Source organism: Tiliqua scincoides, chromosome 1 (assembly GCF_035046505.1).
Source record: "Tiliqua scincoides isolate rTilSci1 chromosome 1, rTilSci1.hap2, whole genome shotgun sequence".
Classification (NCBI taxonomy): Eukaryota; Metazoa; Chordata; class Lepidosauria; order Squamata; family Scincidae; genus Tiliqua; species Tiliqua scincoides.
Window position 1 is genome coordinate 304,253,027 of NC_089821.1, and position 20,438 is coordinate 304,273,464.

Sequence of the window (20,438 nt, forward strand, 5' to 3'; positions counted from 1 at the left end):
CATGCAGCTAAGCATGCATTGTTACTGTTGCAGGACTGGATGGCTGACAGTTGTGATCAATCTTTGATACTCTCAGAGCAAATGAATAGTCAGCTTCCTTTTCGGTCATTAATAGCGCATAAAGTATTATTTATACATTGAGAGATATTGGCAACCTTCAGTCTCGAAAGACTATGGTATCGCGCTCTGAAAGGTGGTTCTGGAACAGCATCTAGTGTGGCTGAAAAGGCCAATCCGGGAGTGACAATCCCTTCCACACCAGGAGCAAGTGCAGTCTGTCCCTGGTCTGTCTCCCTGGCTATGGGCCTTCCTTCTTTGCCTCTTTGCCTCAGACTGTTGGCCAAGTGTCTCTTCAAACTGAGAAAGGCCATGCTACACAGCCTGCCTCCAAGCAGGCCGCTCAGAGGCCAGGGTTTCCCACTTGTTGAGGTCCATTCCTAAGGCCTTCAGATCCCTCTTGCAGATGTCCTTGTATCGCAGCTGTGGTCTACCTGTATGGCGCTTTCCTTGCACAAGTTCTCCATAGAGGAGATCCTTTGGGATCCACCCATCATCCATTCTCACGACATGACCGAGCCAACGCAGGCGTCTCTGTTTCAGCAGTGCATACATGCTAGGGATTCCAGCACGTTCCAGCACGTTCCAGGACCAGGAACGTGCTGGAATTTATACATTACCATCCAAATTTTGACTGCATCTGTATGTCTGATGGTATGAGATGAAGCTATGTGGAGCCATGGGTGGGAAAATATTCACTCCTGGTTTTCCTTTCTGCACCTTTCAAACTTCAAACTGAACTTTTTCGTGGTGAGCAGCACCATCTGGCCTTCAGACTCTGAGTTGCAAATCTAGGTGACATGTCAGTTCCTGCACCCTGCAATGTGGATCTTCTCCCATGAGATGAAGCAAAAGGAGGAACACCTACAGAGTCCCATTTAAAAAACAACAACAACAATTCGTTAAGAACAAAAGACAACTGCCCTGCAGGAGAGTTATTGGAAACCTATTAAGCAGGGGTGTCCAAAACTGGCCTGGGACCAAATCTAGCCCTTGGGAGGATTTTGTCCAGCCCCCCCCCCCCCCCCGAGGTTCCCCAGTCTCTCAGGGCTAAAACAACTCAAGATGCACTTCCAGGTATATACTGCAATCAGACACTAGAGAGAAATTATTCCATTACTTTGCATTACATTCAGCATCTCTAATGGCTGAATGAGATATATACCAGTGCTGAGAAACCTGGAATGTAAATATAATGTTGGTTAAAACAAAACGAGTTTGTGATTTGCTTCGTAGCTTGCTTGATGCTTTTTCAAAATCCATTCCCCCCTTTTCCTGTGCAAACCAATTTTGCCTTCTGCTCCCTTCTCCTTCCACACCCCCCCCCCCCACTTATTCAAATTTTCAGCACATTGGTCTTCCATGTATTCCCTCTACACCATGTCGCGTACACTATGCGACCCTTGTGCCAAAAAGTTTGGGCGCCCCTGCTATAAAGCTGCCTCCAAAGTTTCTTTGTCCTCCACTACTTTGCCTTGCACATCAAACACCTTTTGACATGGCATTTTAGTTTTTACTGAAGTTTTCACTGAAGAAAGTGACGTAGCCACTTCACAGAAGCTCCTTCCTCCCTTGCCCATACTATAACCCTTAAAGTTTAATTTTTTTCCCAACTGGCAATATCCATGGCTCAAGAATTGATGGAGGATACCAACTGGCTAGTCATTTTGTTTGTCCCATTCCCATTTCTGCAGGTTAATGAAGTGACAATTGAAAACATACGTCCGAGACCACAAGGATCCTCTCCAGTTTATGAGTATTGCATAGAAGACGAATATTTTAACAAAAAGGTAAGAACTGGGACAAATACTTATGCTATTTCGTTACTGGCAAATCCGTCGGAGCTATTGACACAATTGCCCACTGAAGTTAAAGGCAAAACGGACCCTGATTGATGAATGTAAGGCCATGGATGGCATAAGGCAAGAATGGGCAGAAGGCCCTAGTGGTTACAGTCCTGATGCTAAATGAGCTGGGTCTGCCTGGTTGGGAGAATGCCTGGCAACTCCACATATGACATTCTGAGCTCCTTGAAGTGGACTGCAAATAGAGTTAAGAGTTCATTTGTTAATTATAAAGCAAATCAAATATTTAGACACTGTGCAAGAAATGAAAACATAAGGCAGGCCCTGCCCATAGGCTTATGGGTGAAATGGCTATAAGCACTGCAAGCTTGTTATAATTAGTTATAAATACAGATCTCAGCCTATGAAGACCAGGTCACCTTGTATCAGGGATAGTGCCCATGCTTTAGTATTATCCCCATCTAGAGCAGCTTATTCTTCTCCATAAGGTTAAGTAGCAGCCTTTCTCTTATACTAGCATTCCCCCCCCCCATATATGTGTAGATCTGGTTCTCTGCAGCACCCCCCGCCCCGCCCATTTATACGCTTAGGTGCTTATCACTAATGCCAAGCTTTTTCCCTTTTACAGGAAAAGGGATATGGTTCCCCTGTATCCACAGTTTCCATGTCCACAGGGGAAGGCCTCATGGATACAGGGTGGGGTACCTGCACTGATAAATTAAACAAGTGTACCTGGAGATAGCATTGCAGTCTGGGGTGAAGCTGCTGTCTGCTTCATGCATTTCCAGCCATTGAAAATCAAGCCTGCTCCTGACTGTGTAGCTCCATCCCGAGGTCTGTCTCTTGGTCACTACCTCTATTGCAGAACATTGGAACTTAGTTTTACATCCATAGGTTTCCCTTCAAATCCTGAAGAGGAGTTTTGAAAGCCATTCTTTATTAAACCATTTCTGCCCAACGTTGCATATAAGCAACAGGGATCAAATGTGTACACCTGTGGGCTGGTCAGAAATGGGTTAATTTTTCATTCCGTCTGCCAGTAACATTATTTATTCATTCAAATAATTTTGATCGTTGCTTTTCTAGGAGCAATAGTCATAACTGATTGCCTCAGGCTCCACAACGGTGGAATCAAATGGTCTGCATCAAAGTTTGGCTTCTTCGCTCGATTAGTTTGGTTAAGTCAATTGCCACACGCCCACCCACCCACCCCCAAAAGAAATGGTTCAAAAATGTGACTGCAGGGTGCCAGATTTGCATGCTCTGTCCAAATCCAGTATAGCCAAATCACTAAAAAGTACACTTGCACTTCCAGCTTCAGCAGGACATAGAGAACAGACAAAGGAGGGATTCTTCTATCAGAATGAGTGGTTCACAGGTGAGTTTAAGTGCTTGATAAACATTGGGCACGTCCTTCAGACTATTGTGTTGAGCTCTTTAGAGTGATCATAAGAACATAAGAACATAAGAACATAAGAACAGCCCCACTGGATCAGGCCATAGGCCCATCTAGTCCAGCTTCCTGTATCTCACAGCGGCCCACCAAATGCCCCAGGAAGCACACCAGATAACAAGAGACCTCATTCTGGTGCCCTCCCTTGCATCTGGCATTCTGACATAGCCCATTTCTAAAATCAGGAGGTTGCACATACGCATCATGGCTTGTAACCCGTAATGGATTTTTCCTCCAGAAACTTGTCCAATCCCCTTTTAAAGCCATCCAGGCTGGATGCCGTCACCACATCCTGTGGCAAGGAGTTCCACAAACCAACCACACACTGAGTAAAGAAATTTTTTTTTTTTTGTCTGCCCTAACTCTCCAAACACTCAATTTTGGTGGATGTCCCCTGGTTCTGGTGTTATGTGAGAGTGTAAAGAACATCTCTCTATCCACTTTATCCTTCCCATGCATAATTTTGTATGTCTCAATCATGTCCCCCTTCAGGTGTCTCCTTTCTAGACTGAAGAGGCCCAAACGCCATAGCCTTTCCTCATAAGGAAGGTACCTTAGCCCAGCAATCATCTTAGTCGCTCTCTTTTGCACCTTTTCCATTTCCACTATATCCTTTTTGAGATGTGGGGACCAGAACTGGATGCAATACTCCAGGTGTGGCCTTACCATCGATTTGTACAAGGGCATTATAATATTATCCGTTTTGTTCTCAATACCTTTTCTAATTATCCCAAGCATAAAATTGATCTTCTTCACTGCCGCGGCACATTGGGTCGATGCTTTCATCGACCTGTCCACCACCACCCCAAGATCTGTCTCCTGATCTGTCACAGACAGCTCAGAACCCATCAGTCTATAGGTGAAGTTTTTATTTTTTGCCCCAATCTGCATGACTTTACACTTACTGACATTTAAGCACATCTGCCATTTTGTTGCCCATTCTGCCAGTCTGGAGAGATACTATCTCTGTCCACCCAGAGTCCACCTGTCCACCAGTCTGGGTGGATACTATCAGGGCCTGGTGACTTATTGATCTTTAATTTATCAATGAGGTCTGAAACATCTCCTCTTTTAACCTCTACCTGACTTAATTCCTTGGTCAAGAGGGGCCGTTCGGGCAGCGGTAGTCCAAGGAGTTAATTTTGTTTCGTTTGCTCTTTTCAGTTCAAACCAACCCGCAAATTCCACCTGTTTAGCAACATTTTGGGGGTTTTTGTTCTCAAGTAGCTACAGAGCTCACCCTGCTGGGCACTATCAGTTATTGCATCCAATTTGGTCCAGTTTTTCTCTATATCTATTCAGCCAACTCCAGGCATTTTCCATTATACTTTCCCTCTACTCCCTTTTTCGCCATTTTGTTAAATTCTTTTCCTTTTGAATTTTAATGAACTTTTGACTCCTTGCCTGCCCAGCCCATGATCATGAGTAATTTAGTGGGTCGACACATCTTATCACTGGCAGGCACTACCGTGATTTGATAACCCCTGGAGTTCTGTACTATCCTGGGAGGGATTCCCCCCCCCCCGATGGCCATGTGGTCTCCTTATCCTGGAATGGTGGCAGTGGACACTTCTATTTGGGATTCAAATGGGATTTTAAGTGAGTTTTTGGATTTGGATTCAGGATCCATACATTTTGAATTGAAAGGGAAAATTCAATTCCTTAACATTTGCTATAATTGTTGGACATTATATTTAATTATACCATATATTAAATTCACAGTTGAAAGTTTAAGTCCCATAAGGGGATTGGACAAGTTTCTGGAGGAAAAATCCATTACGGGTTAGAAGCCATGATGTGTATGGGCAACCTCCTGATTTTAGAAATGGGCTATGCCAGATGCAAGGGAGGGCACCAGGATGCAGGTCTCTTGTTGTCTTGTGTGCTCCCTGGGGAATTTGGTGGGCCCACTGTGAGATACAGGAAGCTGGACTAGATGGGCCTATGGCCTGATCCAGCAGGGCTGTTCTTATGTTTCTTATGTAAATTGTGCACACTGGCCTCAGAGAAAGTTAGTCACACTTGTTGAAATACACGGAACTCCAACATAAATAACTTTATCTGGTGTGCTCCCTGGGGCATTTGGTGGGCTGCTGTAAGATACAGGAAGCTGAACTAAATGGGCCTATGGCCTGATCCAGTGGGGCTGTTCTTATGTTCTTACTGTGTTCAGTGAGGCTTACTCCCAGGTAAGAGGTAGGATTGTAGCCTCGTCAAGGTATCAGAAGGCTAGAAAAGGCTAGAAATTGAGTGGGAAGATTTTCGTGTTAATTTTTAACGATCACTCAACCTGTTTACCCAAATTATTGTGATGCTACATTCATTGGCCATACAGGAATCATTCAAATCCACCACACCTTTAAAATGAAGCAGGATATGCAGGTGGCTGGACTGACTGTAAATTGTAAGAAATGCAGCCATTGAGTTCCCAAGTGAATATTCTGTTTTCAAAGCTAGGCAATTTTTCTAATGTTCATGGCTCTGTTAAGTCATCATGTGGTCTCTGGTTGAGAAGTGAGAAGATATCATATTAGAAAGCACATGTGATTTTAAATTGGCTGAATTCTCTTCTGCAGGGTACTAACAGCTCCAGCTTTCTACTGGAGGCTGTTAGGGCCCACATAAAACAGCTCCTAAGAATGCTTTTATTTATGAATGCAGGATAAGGCTGCGAATGCCTTGCTGTTTATGGGTGAACCACTGAAAATGAAAGAAAGAAAATTAATTGCTGGCAGCTCAAAATGTTATTGCTCTAACACCCAGAACAACAAAGGCTGCTGCTGGGAAGTTTTATGAGTGGCAGCAAGGGCATTCAAAGATCATAGGTTGGGCAAGCTACAGAATGCAAAGGATACAGAATAGGCAGAAAATCAAAGGAGTTAGAACCTCAGTCCTAAACAGAGGGAAGGTTAGCTCTTTCTCCCTACCATTTTTCCAAGGAAAATTACACTTCAAAGCTGCTATTTGCCCCAGGAGGAAAAACATATGAGCATACTCAATTAACTCCCATGCTCTCACTTCCAAATCCAGGAAGGGGGGGGGGGTGTGCAGCTTGTAGTTTAACATTCAAAAAATCAGAAAAGCCACATATCTTATCTATTTTGGCTCCGGGGAGTGTCTTAGGGAAAGGTTGAGTACAGGTTGAGTTTCGTTATTAGCGAGGGTTCTGTCCCCAGAACTCATGTGGATGGCAAAAATCGCATTAAAGCAAATCCATTTTAAAAAAAATGTCCCTTTGCTCCGTGATTTAAAAATAGCCTTGCCAACCTTTGTAATGCATCAATCAGTCCCTCTCCAGGCGCTTAGAAAGGTTTCACTCTGAGGAAGCAATCACTCCCTTCGGCAGGAGCCTCCCTTTCCTCACTTCCCCAGCAGTGCGGGGGGAGGGGAGAATGGAGGAGGTGATAATCACTGCCATTTAACATTCTTTCACATACTGGGGGGGAAGGGAGGGGTCCCTTGCCTTGGAGTGAAGCTGTTCTAAGTGCCTGGAGAGTGAATCATAAGAACATAAGAACAGCCCCACTGGATCAGGCCATAGGCCCATCTAGTCCAGCTTCCTGTATCTCACAGCGGCCCACCAAATGCCCCAGGGAGCACACCAGATAACAAGAGACCTCATCCTGGTGCTCTCCCCTACATCTGGCATTCTGACTTAACCCATTCCTAAAATCAGGAGGTTGCACATACACATCATGGCTTGTACCCCATAATGGATTTTTCCTCCAGAAATTCGTCCAATCCCCTTTTAAAGGCATCTAGGCTAGACGCCAGCACCACATCCTGTGGCAAGGAGTTCCACAGACCGACCACGCGCTGAGTAAAGAAGTATTTTCTTTTGTCTGTCCTAACCCGCCCAACACTCAATTTTAGTGGATGTCCCCTGGTTCTGGTATTATGTGAGAGTGTAAAGAGCATCTCCCTATCCACTCTGTCCATCCCCTGCATAATTTTGTATGTCTCAATCATGTCCCCCTCAAGCGTCTCTTTTCTAGGCTGAAGAGGCCCAAACGCCGTAGCCTTTCCTCATAAGGGAGGTGCCCCAGCCCCGTAATCATCTTAGTCGCTCTCTTTTGCACCTTTTCCATTTCCACTATGTCTTTTTTGAGATGCGGCGACCAGAACTGGACACAATACTCCAGGTGTGGCCTTAACATCGATTTGTACAACGGCATTATAATACTAACCGTTTTGTTCTCAATACCCTTCCTAATGATCCCAAGCATTGAATTGGCCTTCTTCACTGCCGCCGCACATTGGGTCGACACTTTCATCGACCTGTCCACCACCACCCCAAGATCTCTCTCCTGATCTGTCACAGACAGCTCAGAACCCATCAGCCTATATCTAAAGTTTTGATTTTTTGCCCCAATGTGCATGACTTTACACTTACTGACATTGAAGCGCATCTGCCATTTTGCTGCCCATTCTGCCAGTCTGGAGAGATCCTTCTGGAGCTCCTCACAATCACTTCTGGTCTTTACCACTCGGAAAAGTTTGGTGTCGTCTGCAAACTTAGCCACTTCACTGCTCAACCCTGTCTCCAGGTCATTTATGAAGAGGTTGAAAAGCACCGGTCCCAGGACAGATCCTTGGAGCACACCACTTTTCACCTCTCTCCATTGTGAAAATTGCCCACTGACACCCACTCTCTGCTTCCTGGCCTCCAACCAGTTCTCAATCCACGAGAGGACCTGTCCTCTAATTCCCTGACTGTGGAGTTTTTTCAGTAGCCTTTGGTGAGGGACCGTGTCAAACGCCTTCTGAAAGTCCAGATATATAATGTCCACGGGTTCTCCCGCATCCACATGCCTGTTGACCTTTTCAAAGGATTCTATAAGGTTTGTGAGGCAAGACTTACCCTTACAGAAGCCATGCTGACTCTCCCTCAGCAAGGCCTGTTCGTCTATGTGTTTTGAGATCCTATCTTTGATGAGGCATTCCACCATCTTACCCGGTATGGATGTTAGGCTGACCGGCCTATAGTTTCCCGGGTCCCCCCTCTTTCCCTTTTTAAAAATAGGCGTGACATTTGCTATCCTCCAATCTTCTGGCACTGTGGCCGTTTTAAGGGACAAGTTGCATATCTTAGTCAAGAGATCTGCAACTTCATTCTTCAATTCCTTAATAACCCTTGGGTGTATGCCATCATTGATGGATTGTCAGCCAGATGCCCTCTCTCACATTAAGGAGGCTATTGTTAAAGGACTTTTCCCCTTTAATTTAAAGGGCCCTTCTCATCACATTGAGATAAAACCACGGGTGAAAAATCCATGGATAATTAGGTTAAACCTGTATTTAATTTTCATATTAATACTCCTTTTCAAAGTATACTGTAATATGTGGACTTTAACTTTCAGCATAATGTAGACAATGGTACAGTAATTGTGTTCTTTCCTCAGTACAGAGAAAGACCTATTTAAACATCTGCTGAATGTTAAGCTTATGATAGTCTCATTGGTTCAGTGTGGTGAGTGCCTTGCAAAATTTGGAGGAACATCTCCAAGCACTTTAAGAATGAACATATTTATTGTGTTATGAGTTTTCATAGCTAAGCATTTACCCTTCATCAGATGCATGAAGTAGACTGTGATGGTGCTGGATATTATATATTAATCTCCCCCTCACCTCTGCCCCATGGGTATTTTACACTGAATGCTCACGATTTGGTGACTCTCAGTATTCACATGTTGATGTGCCCCAGCCCCCCAGGCAAATGTGGTAAATGTCCAAAAACTCAGGCTCCATTCACATGTAGAGTCAAACTATAGCATTTCATCTTTATTTGTAGTATGGAGCAAGTGTTTGCCCATAGTTTGCCAGTTTGGCTTATGCTGCAAATCGGGGAGGGGGGGGGTGTCACAGCATACATAAGAAGGAGGAGGCAGCACATAACCACAAGACTTGTTCTAAGCTTGTTCATGTAGCATGGAACCATGATTTGCCTCATATCTGAACACAGATGTAGTCAAAGATACACTAGTGAGTGCTGACAGTTACTGGAATGAGATTTGTCAACATTCACTTATGTAGGTCAGACAAGCAGGAACATAGCACATGCCTGTGAATGCTGACATCTGCAGAATTCAATTGGGGTTGCCAACATGTACATTACATTAACATTTGCCAACACTGATGTTCTTTGGATGCTTAGGGCCCAATGCTATCCAACTTTCCAGTACTGATGCAGCCATGATTCAGCCCCAAGGTATGGGAACAGATGTTCTCTTACCTTGAAGAGGCCTCCAAGGCTGTCTCCCCCAGAGGCATAATTTGGAAGAGCCTGAAGGGCATCTGCCCCGGGCACCATGCCAAGGGGGGTAGAATTATTTTTCTCTGCCAGTGCCTATTCCTCAATGACTTCCAGTTTTATAGAAGGAGGCAGCAGTGATGGCAGCTACTTCACGATCTGGCTGCCACCCTCATTCCTTTTCCTGTTGAGTTTCCCACTTTGAAGGGGGCGCCACTTCAAGGGGGAGCCCTCAAGAGAAGGAACGGGCAGTAGCCAGATCAAGAAGTGGCCACTGCCAGTGTCTCCTCCTTCTCTGGAGAACCCAAAAGTGACATCATGTCATGTGACAACATGACGTTACTGCCCCAGGCACCGGGACTGTTGGTTACGCCTCTGGCCTCCCCTACCACAGAACGCAGCGCATGGCGTGGCTGCATCAGCACTGGAAAGTTGGATAGGATTGGGCCCTCAGTCACCTTATGTTGCAATGTGTGAGGAAGGCAGGATATAAGTGTTTTAAAATAAAACTAAAAAATAAACACGCTACATTTGGGGGCTTGCACCATGATATATATAATATTTTGCACCATCCTCCATTTCATGACACATTAAATTTGTTAGTATTCAAAGTGCCAGAGGACTCTGGTACTTTTATAAAGCTAAGAATGCAATCCTATGCATGTTTATTCAGAAGTAAATGTCACCATCTTCAGTGGGGCTTTCTCCTAGTGAATAAGTTTAAGCTTGCAGCCTAAACAATACTACACAGATACATATATATGGTTACATGTAAAGCAACCATTCTTGAGCATGGTAATTGGCAGTGTTAAGGTACGAATGGGTTGAAGTCTTACATACATATACTGTATAGGCTATATATAGATTAGTAATCAAGCATCTTTTGGGGCCTCTAGGAATCTATGGAGGTGACCTTGCAAACAGAAGTGGAATCTGGCGCAAGTGGATTTAGTGTGGCTGGCGGGGAAACTGAAGGAATATTTGTAAAGCAAGTGATCAAGGAATCCCCAGCATCAAAATTATTCCACCTGAGAGAAGGTGCAGTATGACCTTGTGTTATTTTATAGTTTTAATGATGTGAATTAGAAAAATGATAATATATCAGATTCTGAATTTTTGAATATTTCTGAATATGAATTAGAATAAATCAAAATTAAAAAAAATTAATGACCTTTCTTTCACTATACACTTACACTCTGGGCTTTCTGTAGATGATGGGAAATACGGTATGTTTGTTTTCTAGATGAATAGCAGTGGATCCCATTCTGATGAGTCAATTTTTTCAGTTTTTATTCCTAAAGGGACATCTCTGATGCACAGACTGCTGTAGTTCACGTGCACAGAGTATATTTATACTCTGAGTATAACTTTGTGTATATTTGGTTTTACACAAAAGTTCCCATTCTATAATGTTATGCAGCCTTAAGATCAGTTCACATGAATATAGCCGTTTTGTACTCTGCAGCATGCTATTCTGTCCAGACACCAAAACGATGGATATCTCCATGCAGCTTGGTCTTGTGAAGGGCTGAAGAGTGCATTCACAATGCAAACCAACCTTGCATTCAAATGTATGGAGATTTCTGAATAAGGGCTGTCTCACATTTTATGTGCATGTTCATCCATGTTGCAGAGGCATCATGAAGGGAAGGTAGAAAAGAAAGGGAAGCAAAGGTGAAGCCACCCTGGAAGACAAGGGAGAAGGGTAGGATTACCATACTTGGCACTCAAGCACTGCAGGCCAGGCAAGGCCAAGGGCATGCCTTCCTTCACAACTCCCTCACCCTAGGACTGGGATAATCTGGCCAACATAAACCGTGGTCTGAGGCTAACCTAGCAGGTCAGCTGGGCCCTAAGATATGCCCGCCTGCAATGAAGAAGTTGGGAGGTGCTGGTCAGAAAAGAATCAACAGGGGCTAGAGTGACGCAGCTGCCAGACAAGCACTGATGGACTCCACCCCAGATGAAGCAACCTGGTAAGGTTGAACCCAGTTTTTTTTTTTTTTTGTAGTGCTGTCTAGACCAGTCATTAAGCACCTTGAAGCATCAATAAAGGCAGTACTTGTATTTACACTCTCGCCTCAAATGTCCTTCTCCTGCCCCTTGGAGAAGGAGCTCCCGCTCTGGGATGAAACAGAGAAGGGTAGCACACCCACAGGCACCCATGGCCTAAAACTCACTACACACACTATCATACACACTAGACTCTAAATCATACATAGCTGTGAGGCTAAGTAGCCATTGCCAGTGAAGGAGGATGTAGAAAAAAAAAAATTAATACCAAAACCAAGATTTAGAGCCTAATCCTGAGCGTACCACCAGTGCTGGGAGTTGCAAACATGCCGTAAAGCACGTCCACCGCACCCTGCACCTACTCAGCGCCAGCCCAGTGCCAGTCGGCGCCGAACTCAGCACCAGCCAGATGCAGCCTGGAGCTAGGTAAGAGCTCCAGGTGGTGTTGAGGGCCTCAGGGGCAGGGGGGAGGCATTCTGGGGCAGAGGGTAGAACCGGGGTGGGTGGGGGATGGAACCAATGGAGCTTTGTTCTGCCAGATCCTGAACTCCATAGCTGGTCAGAAGGCCCAACACTGAGTCTCTGAAGTCTGCGCCAGCAGAATAGCCGGCATAGACTTGAGAAACCCCACGGCAGGGAGAACGTCCACTTCCTCCAAGGAGGCCTCCAGTGGCTGCCACAGGGCTGCATGATATAGCGGTAGCCGCTTTGATGCTGCTGCACCTGACAGCACAGCCGCCTTTAGGACTGGGTTGTTAATTCTGGAGAGATGTCTAATCAGGTTGTGAGATCAAGGGACTCCATGCCATTAGAACGTGGTTTTTAAAACATGCGACAGGCCGCTTGACTTTTATGGTTTATGAAACACCCAAACTTTTTTTATTTTAAGGATGCATTTTGCAAGCATCTTTGTGCAGACAGAGACCTGTTGGACCAGCCTGACGTTTGGAAATCTGTTTATTTTCTGGTACCTCTTTGCAGGTGATCAGCTTCTGAGTGCCACAATCTATTTTGAGAATATAAAATATGAAGATGCGCTCAAGATTCTACAGTATTCCGAGCCGTATAAAGTACAGTTCAATCTCAAAAGGAAGCTCACTGGGAAGGAGGAGCTTGAAACAATTCACTCTGCGACACAATTCAAAAAGGAAAAATTAAGCCAGGTAAAGAACTCTTCTAAAATTACAATTCAGATTCAGCTATAAATCAGAGGAAATTAATGGTGTAGCTAACGCAGATGTAATTTTACATCATTGTTTTTTAAAGTGTAATCTGAGGGGGGGGGGTGTCATTTTAGGTGCAAATTGTATGTGCCTGAAGGACCACTACAGTTCTAAGGGGGCAGAAGGAAGGAGGCAGCAGCCAAAGCTGAACACAGCACATGAGGCTGCCTTTTACTGAGGCAGAACAGTAGTGCATCTGGCTCAACACAGTCTGCAGTGACCGAGAGGAGACCTCCTAGTGATCTTTTTCCCAGCCCTACCAGGAGATGCCAGAAATTGAGCCTTGGGCATTTTACACGCAAAGTTTGTGCTCTACCACTGAAAACAGTGACTCTCCTGCAGCCATATTGGCTGACATTGCTTATCAGGCAGTGCCTTTTTACATGTGCAACTAAGGACACTTTCCCATATTAGACAGATTCTTCTATAACTAATAGTACAGCAAACGGAATGCTGAGTTGGGAAAGCTCAGGGCAGGTTAATGGAAGAAGATAAGAAGAGCCCTGCTGGATCAGGCCAAAGGCCCATCTAGTCCATACAAAATTAGACATACAAAATTATGCATGGGAAGGATAGAGTGGATAGAGAGATGCTCTTTACACTCTCACATAACACCAGAACCAGGGGACATCCACTAAAACTGAGTGTTGGGAGAGTTAGAACAGACAAAAGAAAATATTTCTTTACTCAGCGTGTGGTTGGTCTGTGGAACTCAGTGCTACAGGATGTGGTGATGGCATCTGGCCTCTATGCCTTTAAAAGGGGATTGGACAAGTTTCTGGAGGAAACACTCATTATGGGTTACAAGCCATGATGTGTATGTGCATCCTCCTGATTTTAGAAATGGGCTATGTCAGATGCAAGGGAGGGCACCACGATGCAGGTCTCTTGTTATCTGGTGTGCTCCCTGGGGCATTTGGTGGGCTGCTGTGAGATACAGGAAGCTGGACTAGATGGGCCTGTGGCCTGATCCAGTGGGGTTGTTCTTATGTAACCTGTAATGAACTATGATGTGATGACTATGATATGATGGACTATAACCTGTGATGGTTGAGACATTACCTGAAATGCCACAAGTGATCCTAGCATCATCCAAAGGCGAACACTTCAGGGAACATGTCCAGGCTGTAGACATGGATACAGACTGTGCAAGTTAACCTCTAATGTAAGAAGTGTTACCAAAAGAATGCAGAAGTGGGTATACATTCAGCTGTTAGCACTTCTTTAATAAATGACAGGGTAGCTAGAAAAACCATACCCTTGCTTAGCATGAAAGCATAAGGCATAGCTTTGGCAAGTCTTGACAGCTGCAGCAAAGAATCTAAAATATTCATTATCCTCCAGCTGGATTGCAGTTTTTTGCAATCATCTTGGAACAGAGACCAACATCAAACCTATTCTCTGGAAAGAGTTCAGCAAACATGCTGTTGAACTGCTACCACACCCCTAGCAACATGATGTGCTGACAGCAAAGCAACTCAACAGACTTTAAAATCAGCTTTAAAACAAGTTGTATGCGTACCTCACAGTATAAATGGGAAAAAAGACAATGATGACTGCAAATAAAAGCGAGAAAGGAATATGTAGCCTACTCCTAAACAAAGTAGGCACTTAAATATTACCTGAAAAACTAATGAAAAACAAATGGTTGTGGAAGGGCTGGATATCAGGAAAAAAATTCCTGATGGTAAAGGCGGTGGAACAGATTGCCGAAAGAGGTGGTGGACTCTTCCTCACTGGAGATGCTCCAGGAGGATTTCCTGCTACAGGTATGGGGTTAGACTAGATGACCTTTTAGGTCCTGTCCAACTCTATGTTTCTATGATTCTGTGACTAAAAATTGGAGGAAGCAATATTGAGTATGTAACTAATAGAATGTATTTGGAAATTCACATTCTCAGGACAAGGAACTACTGGAAATAACAGAGAAAAGCATCACAGAAGAAGATAAAGCAAACTTAATTGTAAAACCAAGAGTGGGAAGAGCAAAACGCGCGAAGAAAGATCGACTGTCCTGGCCAAAGTTCCAGTCAATCAAAGGGAAAAAAATTTTGGGACAGAGAAGATCCCGCAGCACATCAGATGCATATGAACATGCCATACCAGACGTATCCCCAACAAGCACAGACACAGAATCGCAATTTCAACCAGAGGAGATCCAATCAAAACATAAAAAAGGAAGTCAAAAGAAAATGAAATTTCCTAGCATTGGATTCAAGATGCATAGAAGTAAGCAAGACACAGAAGAGAGAATGAAATATGACGTAAAACCTCTGACTGATTATGAAAAGAAGCCTATGATAGAAAATCAAGAACTACTTATAGAAGACAATTCCACTTCTTGGACTCAAGAAAAGAAAACAGGAGAGAACCAGGAATCAAAATACGAATTAACATACAATATATCAAAGTGTCCTGAGGTTGAACTAACTACAAAAAAAACCAAGGAAAAGAAAGCAAAATCCAAACAAATGACAAAAACAGAAAGTTCAGTTGTCACAACACAGGTAACAACACTTTCCGAAACAACTGAAATGAAAGACACATCGTTAAAATCAATACGAAAGAAGAAAAAGAAAGAATCAACAGAAAAACAACAAACGAAAGAAGAAGAAATAGAACAAAAATTTAAAAAAATGGATATAAAAGAAAAAACACAACATTCAAAAGAAGATTCAAGAATCTCAGCATTAGAACCTGATATTAAAATAAAACAGGCTGTAGAGTCAGAGTCCACGACATCTCAGGATCTCCGAGTGGAGGCCCCGTCGGCCGAGATTGCAGTGGAGGGTGCAGACAGCAGGTTCAAGATGCCTAAGTTCCAGATGCCCAAGTTTGGAATCTCGCTTCCCAAAGGCAAAGCAGCTGCCGAGGGGGAAATCATCTTGCCTTCCATGGACGTTGACGTCTCCAAGCAGGAACTGAAAGCCGAAGTGACCACGCCCAAAGTGGGCCTGGAGGGGGAAGTCAAGGTGCCAGCGGTCGACATCCAGGCACCCAGCGTGGAAGTGGAGCTCGGCGACAAGGGGAAGATCAAAATGCCTGATGTCAAGATGCCCAGTGTCAAACTGCCCAAAGTAAAGACTCCTCAAGTGGCCGTCAGCCTACCCAAGGGCAAAGCCGACGTGACCCTTCCAGAGGCGGAACTGCCCAGCGGAGAGATCTCCGTCACAGCCCCAGACGCAAAAGTCAGCATCGAGGGTGATGGGAAGAAGATGCACATGCCCAAATTCAAGATGCCCAGCATGGGTTTCTCCAAACCAGACATCAAAGGCCCCAAAGTCGACCTGGACGTCAGCTTGCCTGAAGTGGACGTCGCTCTTCCTACCTGTGATGTCAGCATTCCCAAGCCAGACCTGAAAACCGGTGGCCTGGAAGCAGACATCAGCCTCTCCACCCCTGAGGTCAAAGTCCCAACCGGCAAGGCTTCCGTGGAACTGAAGACCCCAGATGTCCATGTGGAGGCCCCGTCAGCCGAGATTGCAGTGGAGGGTGCAGACAGCAGGTTCAAGATGCCTAAGCTCCAGATGCCCAAGTTTGGAATCTCGCTTCCCAAAGGCAAAGCAGCTGCCGAGGGGGAAATCATCTTGCCTTCCATGGACGTTGACGTCTCCAAGCCAGAACTGAAAGCCGAAGTGACCACGCCCAAAGTGGGCCTGGAGGGGGAAGTCAAGGTGCCAGCGGTCGACATCCAGGCACCCAGTGTGGAAGTGGAGCTCGGCGACAAGGGGAAGATCAAAATGCCTGATGTCAAGATGCCCAGTGTCAAACTGCCCAAAGTAAAGACTCCTCAAGTGGCCGTCAGCCTACCCAAGGGCAAAGCCGACGTGACCCTTCCAGAGGCGGAAATGCCCAGCGGAGACATCTCCGTCACAGCCCCAGACGCAAAAGTCATCATCGAGGGTGAAAAGAAGAAGATGCACATGCCCAAATTCAAGATGCCCAGCATGGGTTTCTCCAAACCAGACATCAAAGGCCCCAAAGTCGACCTGGACGTCAGCTTGCCTGAAGTGGACGTCGCTCTTCCTACCTGTGATGTCAGCATTCCCAAGCCAGACCTGAAAACCGGTGGCCTGGAAGCCGACATCAGCCTCTCCGCCCCTGAGGTCAAAGTCCCAACCGGCAAGGCTTCCGTGGAACTGAAGACCCCAGATGTCCATGTGGAGGCCCCGTCGGCCGAGATCGCAGTGGAAGGTGCAGACAGCAGGTTCAAGATGCCTAAGTTCCAGATGCCCAAGTTTGGAATCTCGCTTCCCAAAGGCAAAGCAGCTGCCGAGGGGGAAATCATCTTGCCTTCCGTGGACGTTGACGTCTCCAAGCCAGAACTGAAAGCCGAAGTGACCGCGCCCAAAGTGGGCCTGGAGGGGGAAGTCAAGGTGCCAGCGGTCGACATCCAGGCGCCCAGCATGGAGGTGGAACTCGGCGACAAGGGGAAGATCAAAATGCCTGATGTCAAGATGCCCAGTGTCAAACTGCCCAAAGTAAAGACTCCTCAAGTGGCCGTCAGCCTACCCAAGGGCAAAGCCGACGTGACCCTTCCAGAGGCGGAACTGCCCAGCGGAGACATCTCCGTCACAGCCCCAGACGCAAAAGTCAGTATCGAAGGTGACGGGAAGAAGATGCACATGCCCAAATTCAAGATGCCCAACATGGGTTTCTCCAAACCAGACATCAAAGGCCCCAAAGTCGACCTGGACGTCAGCTTGCCTGAAGTGGACGTCGCTCTTCCTACCTGTGATGTCAGCATTCCCAAGCCAGACCTGAAAACCGGTGGCCTGGAAGCCGACATCAGCCTCTCCGCCCCTGAGGTCAAAGTCCCAACCGGCAAGGCTTCCGTGGAACTGAAGACCCCAGATGTCCATGTGGAGGCCCCGTCGGCCGAGATTGCAGTGGAGGGTGCAGACAGCAGGTTCAAGATGCCTAAGTTCCAGATGCCCAAGTTTGGAATCTCGCTTCCCAAAGGCAAAGCAGCTGCCGAGGGGGAAATCATCTTGCCTTCCATGGACGTTGACGTCTCCAAGCCAGAACTGAAAGCCGAAGTGACCACGCCCAAAGTGGGCCTTGAGGGGGAAGTCAAGGTGCCAGCGGTCGAAATCCAGGCGCCCAGTGTGGAAGTGGAGCTCGGCGACAAGGGGAAGATCAAAATGCCTGATGTCAAGATGCCCAGTGTCAAACTGCCCAAAGTAAAGACTCCTCAAGTGGCCGTCAGCCTACCCAAGGGCAAAGCCGACGTGACCCTTCCAGAGGCGGAACTGCCCAGCGGAGACATCTCCGTCACAGCCCCAGACGCAAAAGTCAGCATCGAGGGTGACGGGAAGAAGATGCACATGCCCAAATTCAAGATGCCCAGCATGGGTTTCTCCAAACCAGACATCAAAGGCCCCAAAGTTGACCTGGACGTCAGCTTGCCTGAAGTGGACGTCGCTCTTCCGACCTGTGATGTCAGCATTCCCAAGCCAGACCTGAAAACCGGTGGCCTGGAAGCAGACATCAGCCTCTCCGCCCCTGAGGTCAAAGTCCCAACCGGCAAGGCTTCCGTGGAACTGAAGACCCCAGATGTCCATGTGGAGGCCCCGTCGGCCGAGATTGCAGTGGAGGGTGCAGACAGCAGGTTCAAGATGCCTAAGTTCCAGATGCCCAAGTTTGGAATCTCGCTTCCCAAAGGCAAAGCAACTGCCGAGGGGGAGATCACCTTGCCTTCCATGGACGTTGACGTCCCCAAGACAGAACTGAAAGCCGAAGTGACCGCGCCCAAAGTGGGCCTGGAGGGGGAAGTCAAGGTGCCAGCGGTCGAAATCCAGGCGCCCAGTGTGGAAGTGGAGCTCGGCGACAAGGGGAAGATCAAAATGCCTGATGTCAAGATGCCCAGTGTCAAACTGCCCAAAGTAAAGACTCCTCAAGTGGCCGTCAGCCTACCCAAGGGCAAAGCCGACGTGACCCTTCCAGAGGTGGAAATGCCCAGCGGAGACATCTCCGTCACAGCCCCAGACGCAAAAGTCAGCATCGAGGGTGACGGGAAGAAGATGCACATGCCCAAATTCAAGATGCCCAGCATGGGTTTCTCCAAACCAGACATCAAAGGCCCCAAAGTTGACCTGGACGTCAGCTTGCCTGAAGTGGACGTCGCTCTTCCGACCTGTGATGTCAGCATTCCCAAGCCAGACCTGAAAACTGCTGGCCTGGAAGCCGACATCAGCCTCTCCGCCCCTGAGGTCAAAGTCCCAACCGGCAAGGCTTCGGTGGAACTGAAGACCCCAGATGTCCATGTGGAGGCCCCGTCGGCTGAGATCACAGTGGAAGGTGCAGACAGCAGGTTCAAGATGCCTAAGTTCCAGATGCCCAAGTTTGGAATCTCGCTTCCCAAAGGCAAAGCAGCTGCCGAGGGGGAAATCATCTTGCCTTCCGTGGACGTTGACGTCTCCAAGCCAGAACTGAAAGCCGAAGTGACTGCGCCCAAAGTGGGCCTGGAGGGGGAAGTCAAGGTGCCAGCGGTCGACATCCAGGCACCCAGTGTGGAAGTGGAGCTCGGCGACAAGGGGAAGATCAAAATGCCTGATGTCAAGATGCCCAGTGTCAAACTGCCCAAAGTAAAGACTCCTCAAGTGGCCGTCAGCCTACCCAAGGGCAAAGCCGACGTGACCCTTCCAGAGGCGGAAATGCCCAGCGGAGACATCTCCGTCACAGCCCCAGACGCAAAAGTCAGCATCGAAGGTGACGGGAAGAAGATGCACATGCCCAAATTCAAGATGCCCAGCATGGGTTTCTCCAAACCAGACATCAAAGGCCCCAAAGTTGACCTGGACGTCAGCTTGCCTGAAGTGGACGTCGCTCTTCCTACCTTTGATGTCAGCATTCCCAAGCCAGACCTGAAAACCAGTGGCCTGGAAGCCGACATCAGCCTCTCCGCCCCTGAGGTCAAAGTCCCAACCGGCAAGGCTTCCGTGGAACTGAAGACCCCAGATGTCCATGTGGAGGCCCCGTCGGCCGACATCGCAGTGGAAGGTGCAGACAGCAGGTTCAAGATGCCTAAGCTCCAGATGCCCAAGTTTGGAATCTCGCTTCCCAAAGGCAAAGCAGCTGCCGAGGGGGAAATCATCTTGCCTTCCATGGACGTTGACGTCTCCAAGCCAGAACTGAAAGCCGAAGTGACCACGCCCACTGTGGGCCTGGAGGGGGAAGTCAAGGTGCCAGCGGTCGACATCCAGGCACCCAGTGTGGAGGTGGAGCTCGGCGACAAGGGGAAGATCAAAATGCCTGATGTCAAGATGCCCAGTGTCAAACTGCCCAAAGTAAAGACTCCTCAAGTGGCCGTCAGCCTACCCAAGGGCAAAGCCGACGTGACCCTTCCAGAGGCGGAACTGCCCAGCGGAGACATCTCCGTCACAGCCCCAGACGCAAAAGTCAGCATCGAAGGTGACGGGAAGAAGATGCACATGCCCAAATTCAAGATGCCCAGCATGGGTTTCTCCAAACCAGACATCAAAGGCCCCAAAGTCGACCTGGACGTCAGCTTGCCTGAAGTGGACGTCGCTCTTCCTACCTGTGATGTCAGCATTCCCAAGCCAGACCTGAAAACCGGTGGCCTGGAAGCCGACATCAGCCTCTCCGCCCCTGAGGTCAAAGTCCCAACCGGCAAG

At 47.1% G+C, this 20,438-nt stretch overlaps 1 protein-coding gene across 1 annotated transcript in view; it reads left to right on the forward strand.

The window, feature by feature from the left end:
- Window positions 1-1,767: 1,767 nt before the first annotated feature.
- Window positions 1,768-20,438, forward strand: part of AHNAK2 (AHNAK nucleoprotein 2) — a 34,836-nt gene continuing 16,165 nt past the window's right edge. The window contains exons 1-5 of the mRNA XM_066624205.1: window positions 1,768-1,847; window positions 3,178-3,240; window positions 10,462-10,603; window positions 12,560-12,741; window positions 14,703-20,417. Coding sequence (XP_066480302.1) covers window positions 3,226-3,240; window positions 10,462-10,603; window positions 12,560-12,741; window positions 14,703-20,417 — 6,054 coding nt within the window. The 5' untranslated portion in view covers window positions 1,768-1,847; window positions 3,178-3,225. The remainder of the gene's footprint in view (window positions 1,848-3,177; window positions 3,241-10,461; window positions 10,604-12,559; window positions 12,742-14,702; window positions 20,418-20,438) is intronic.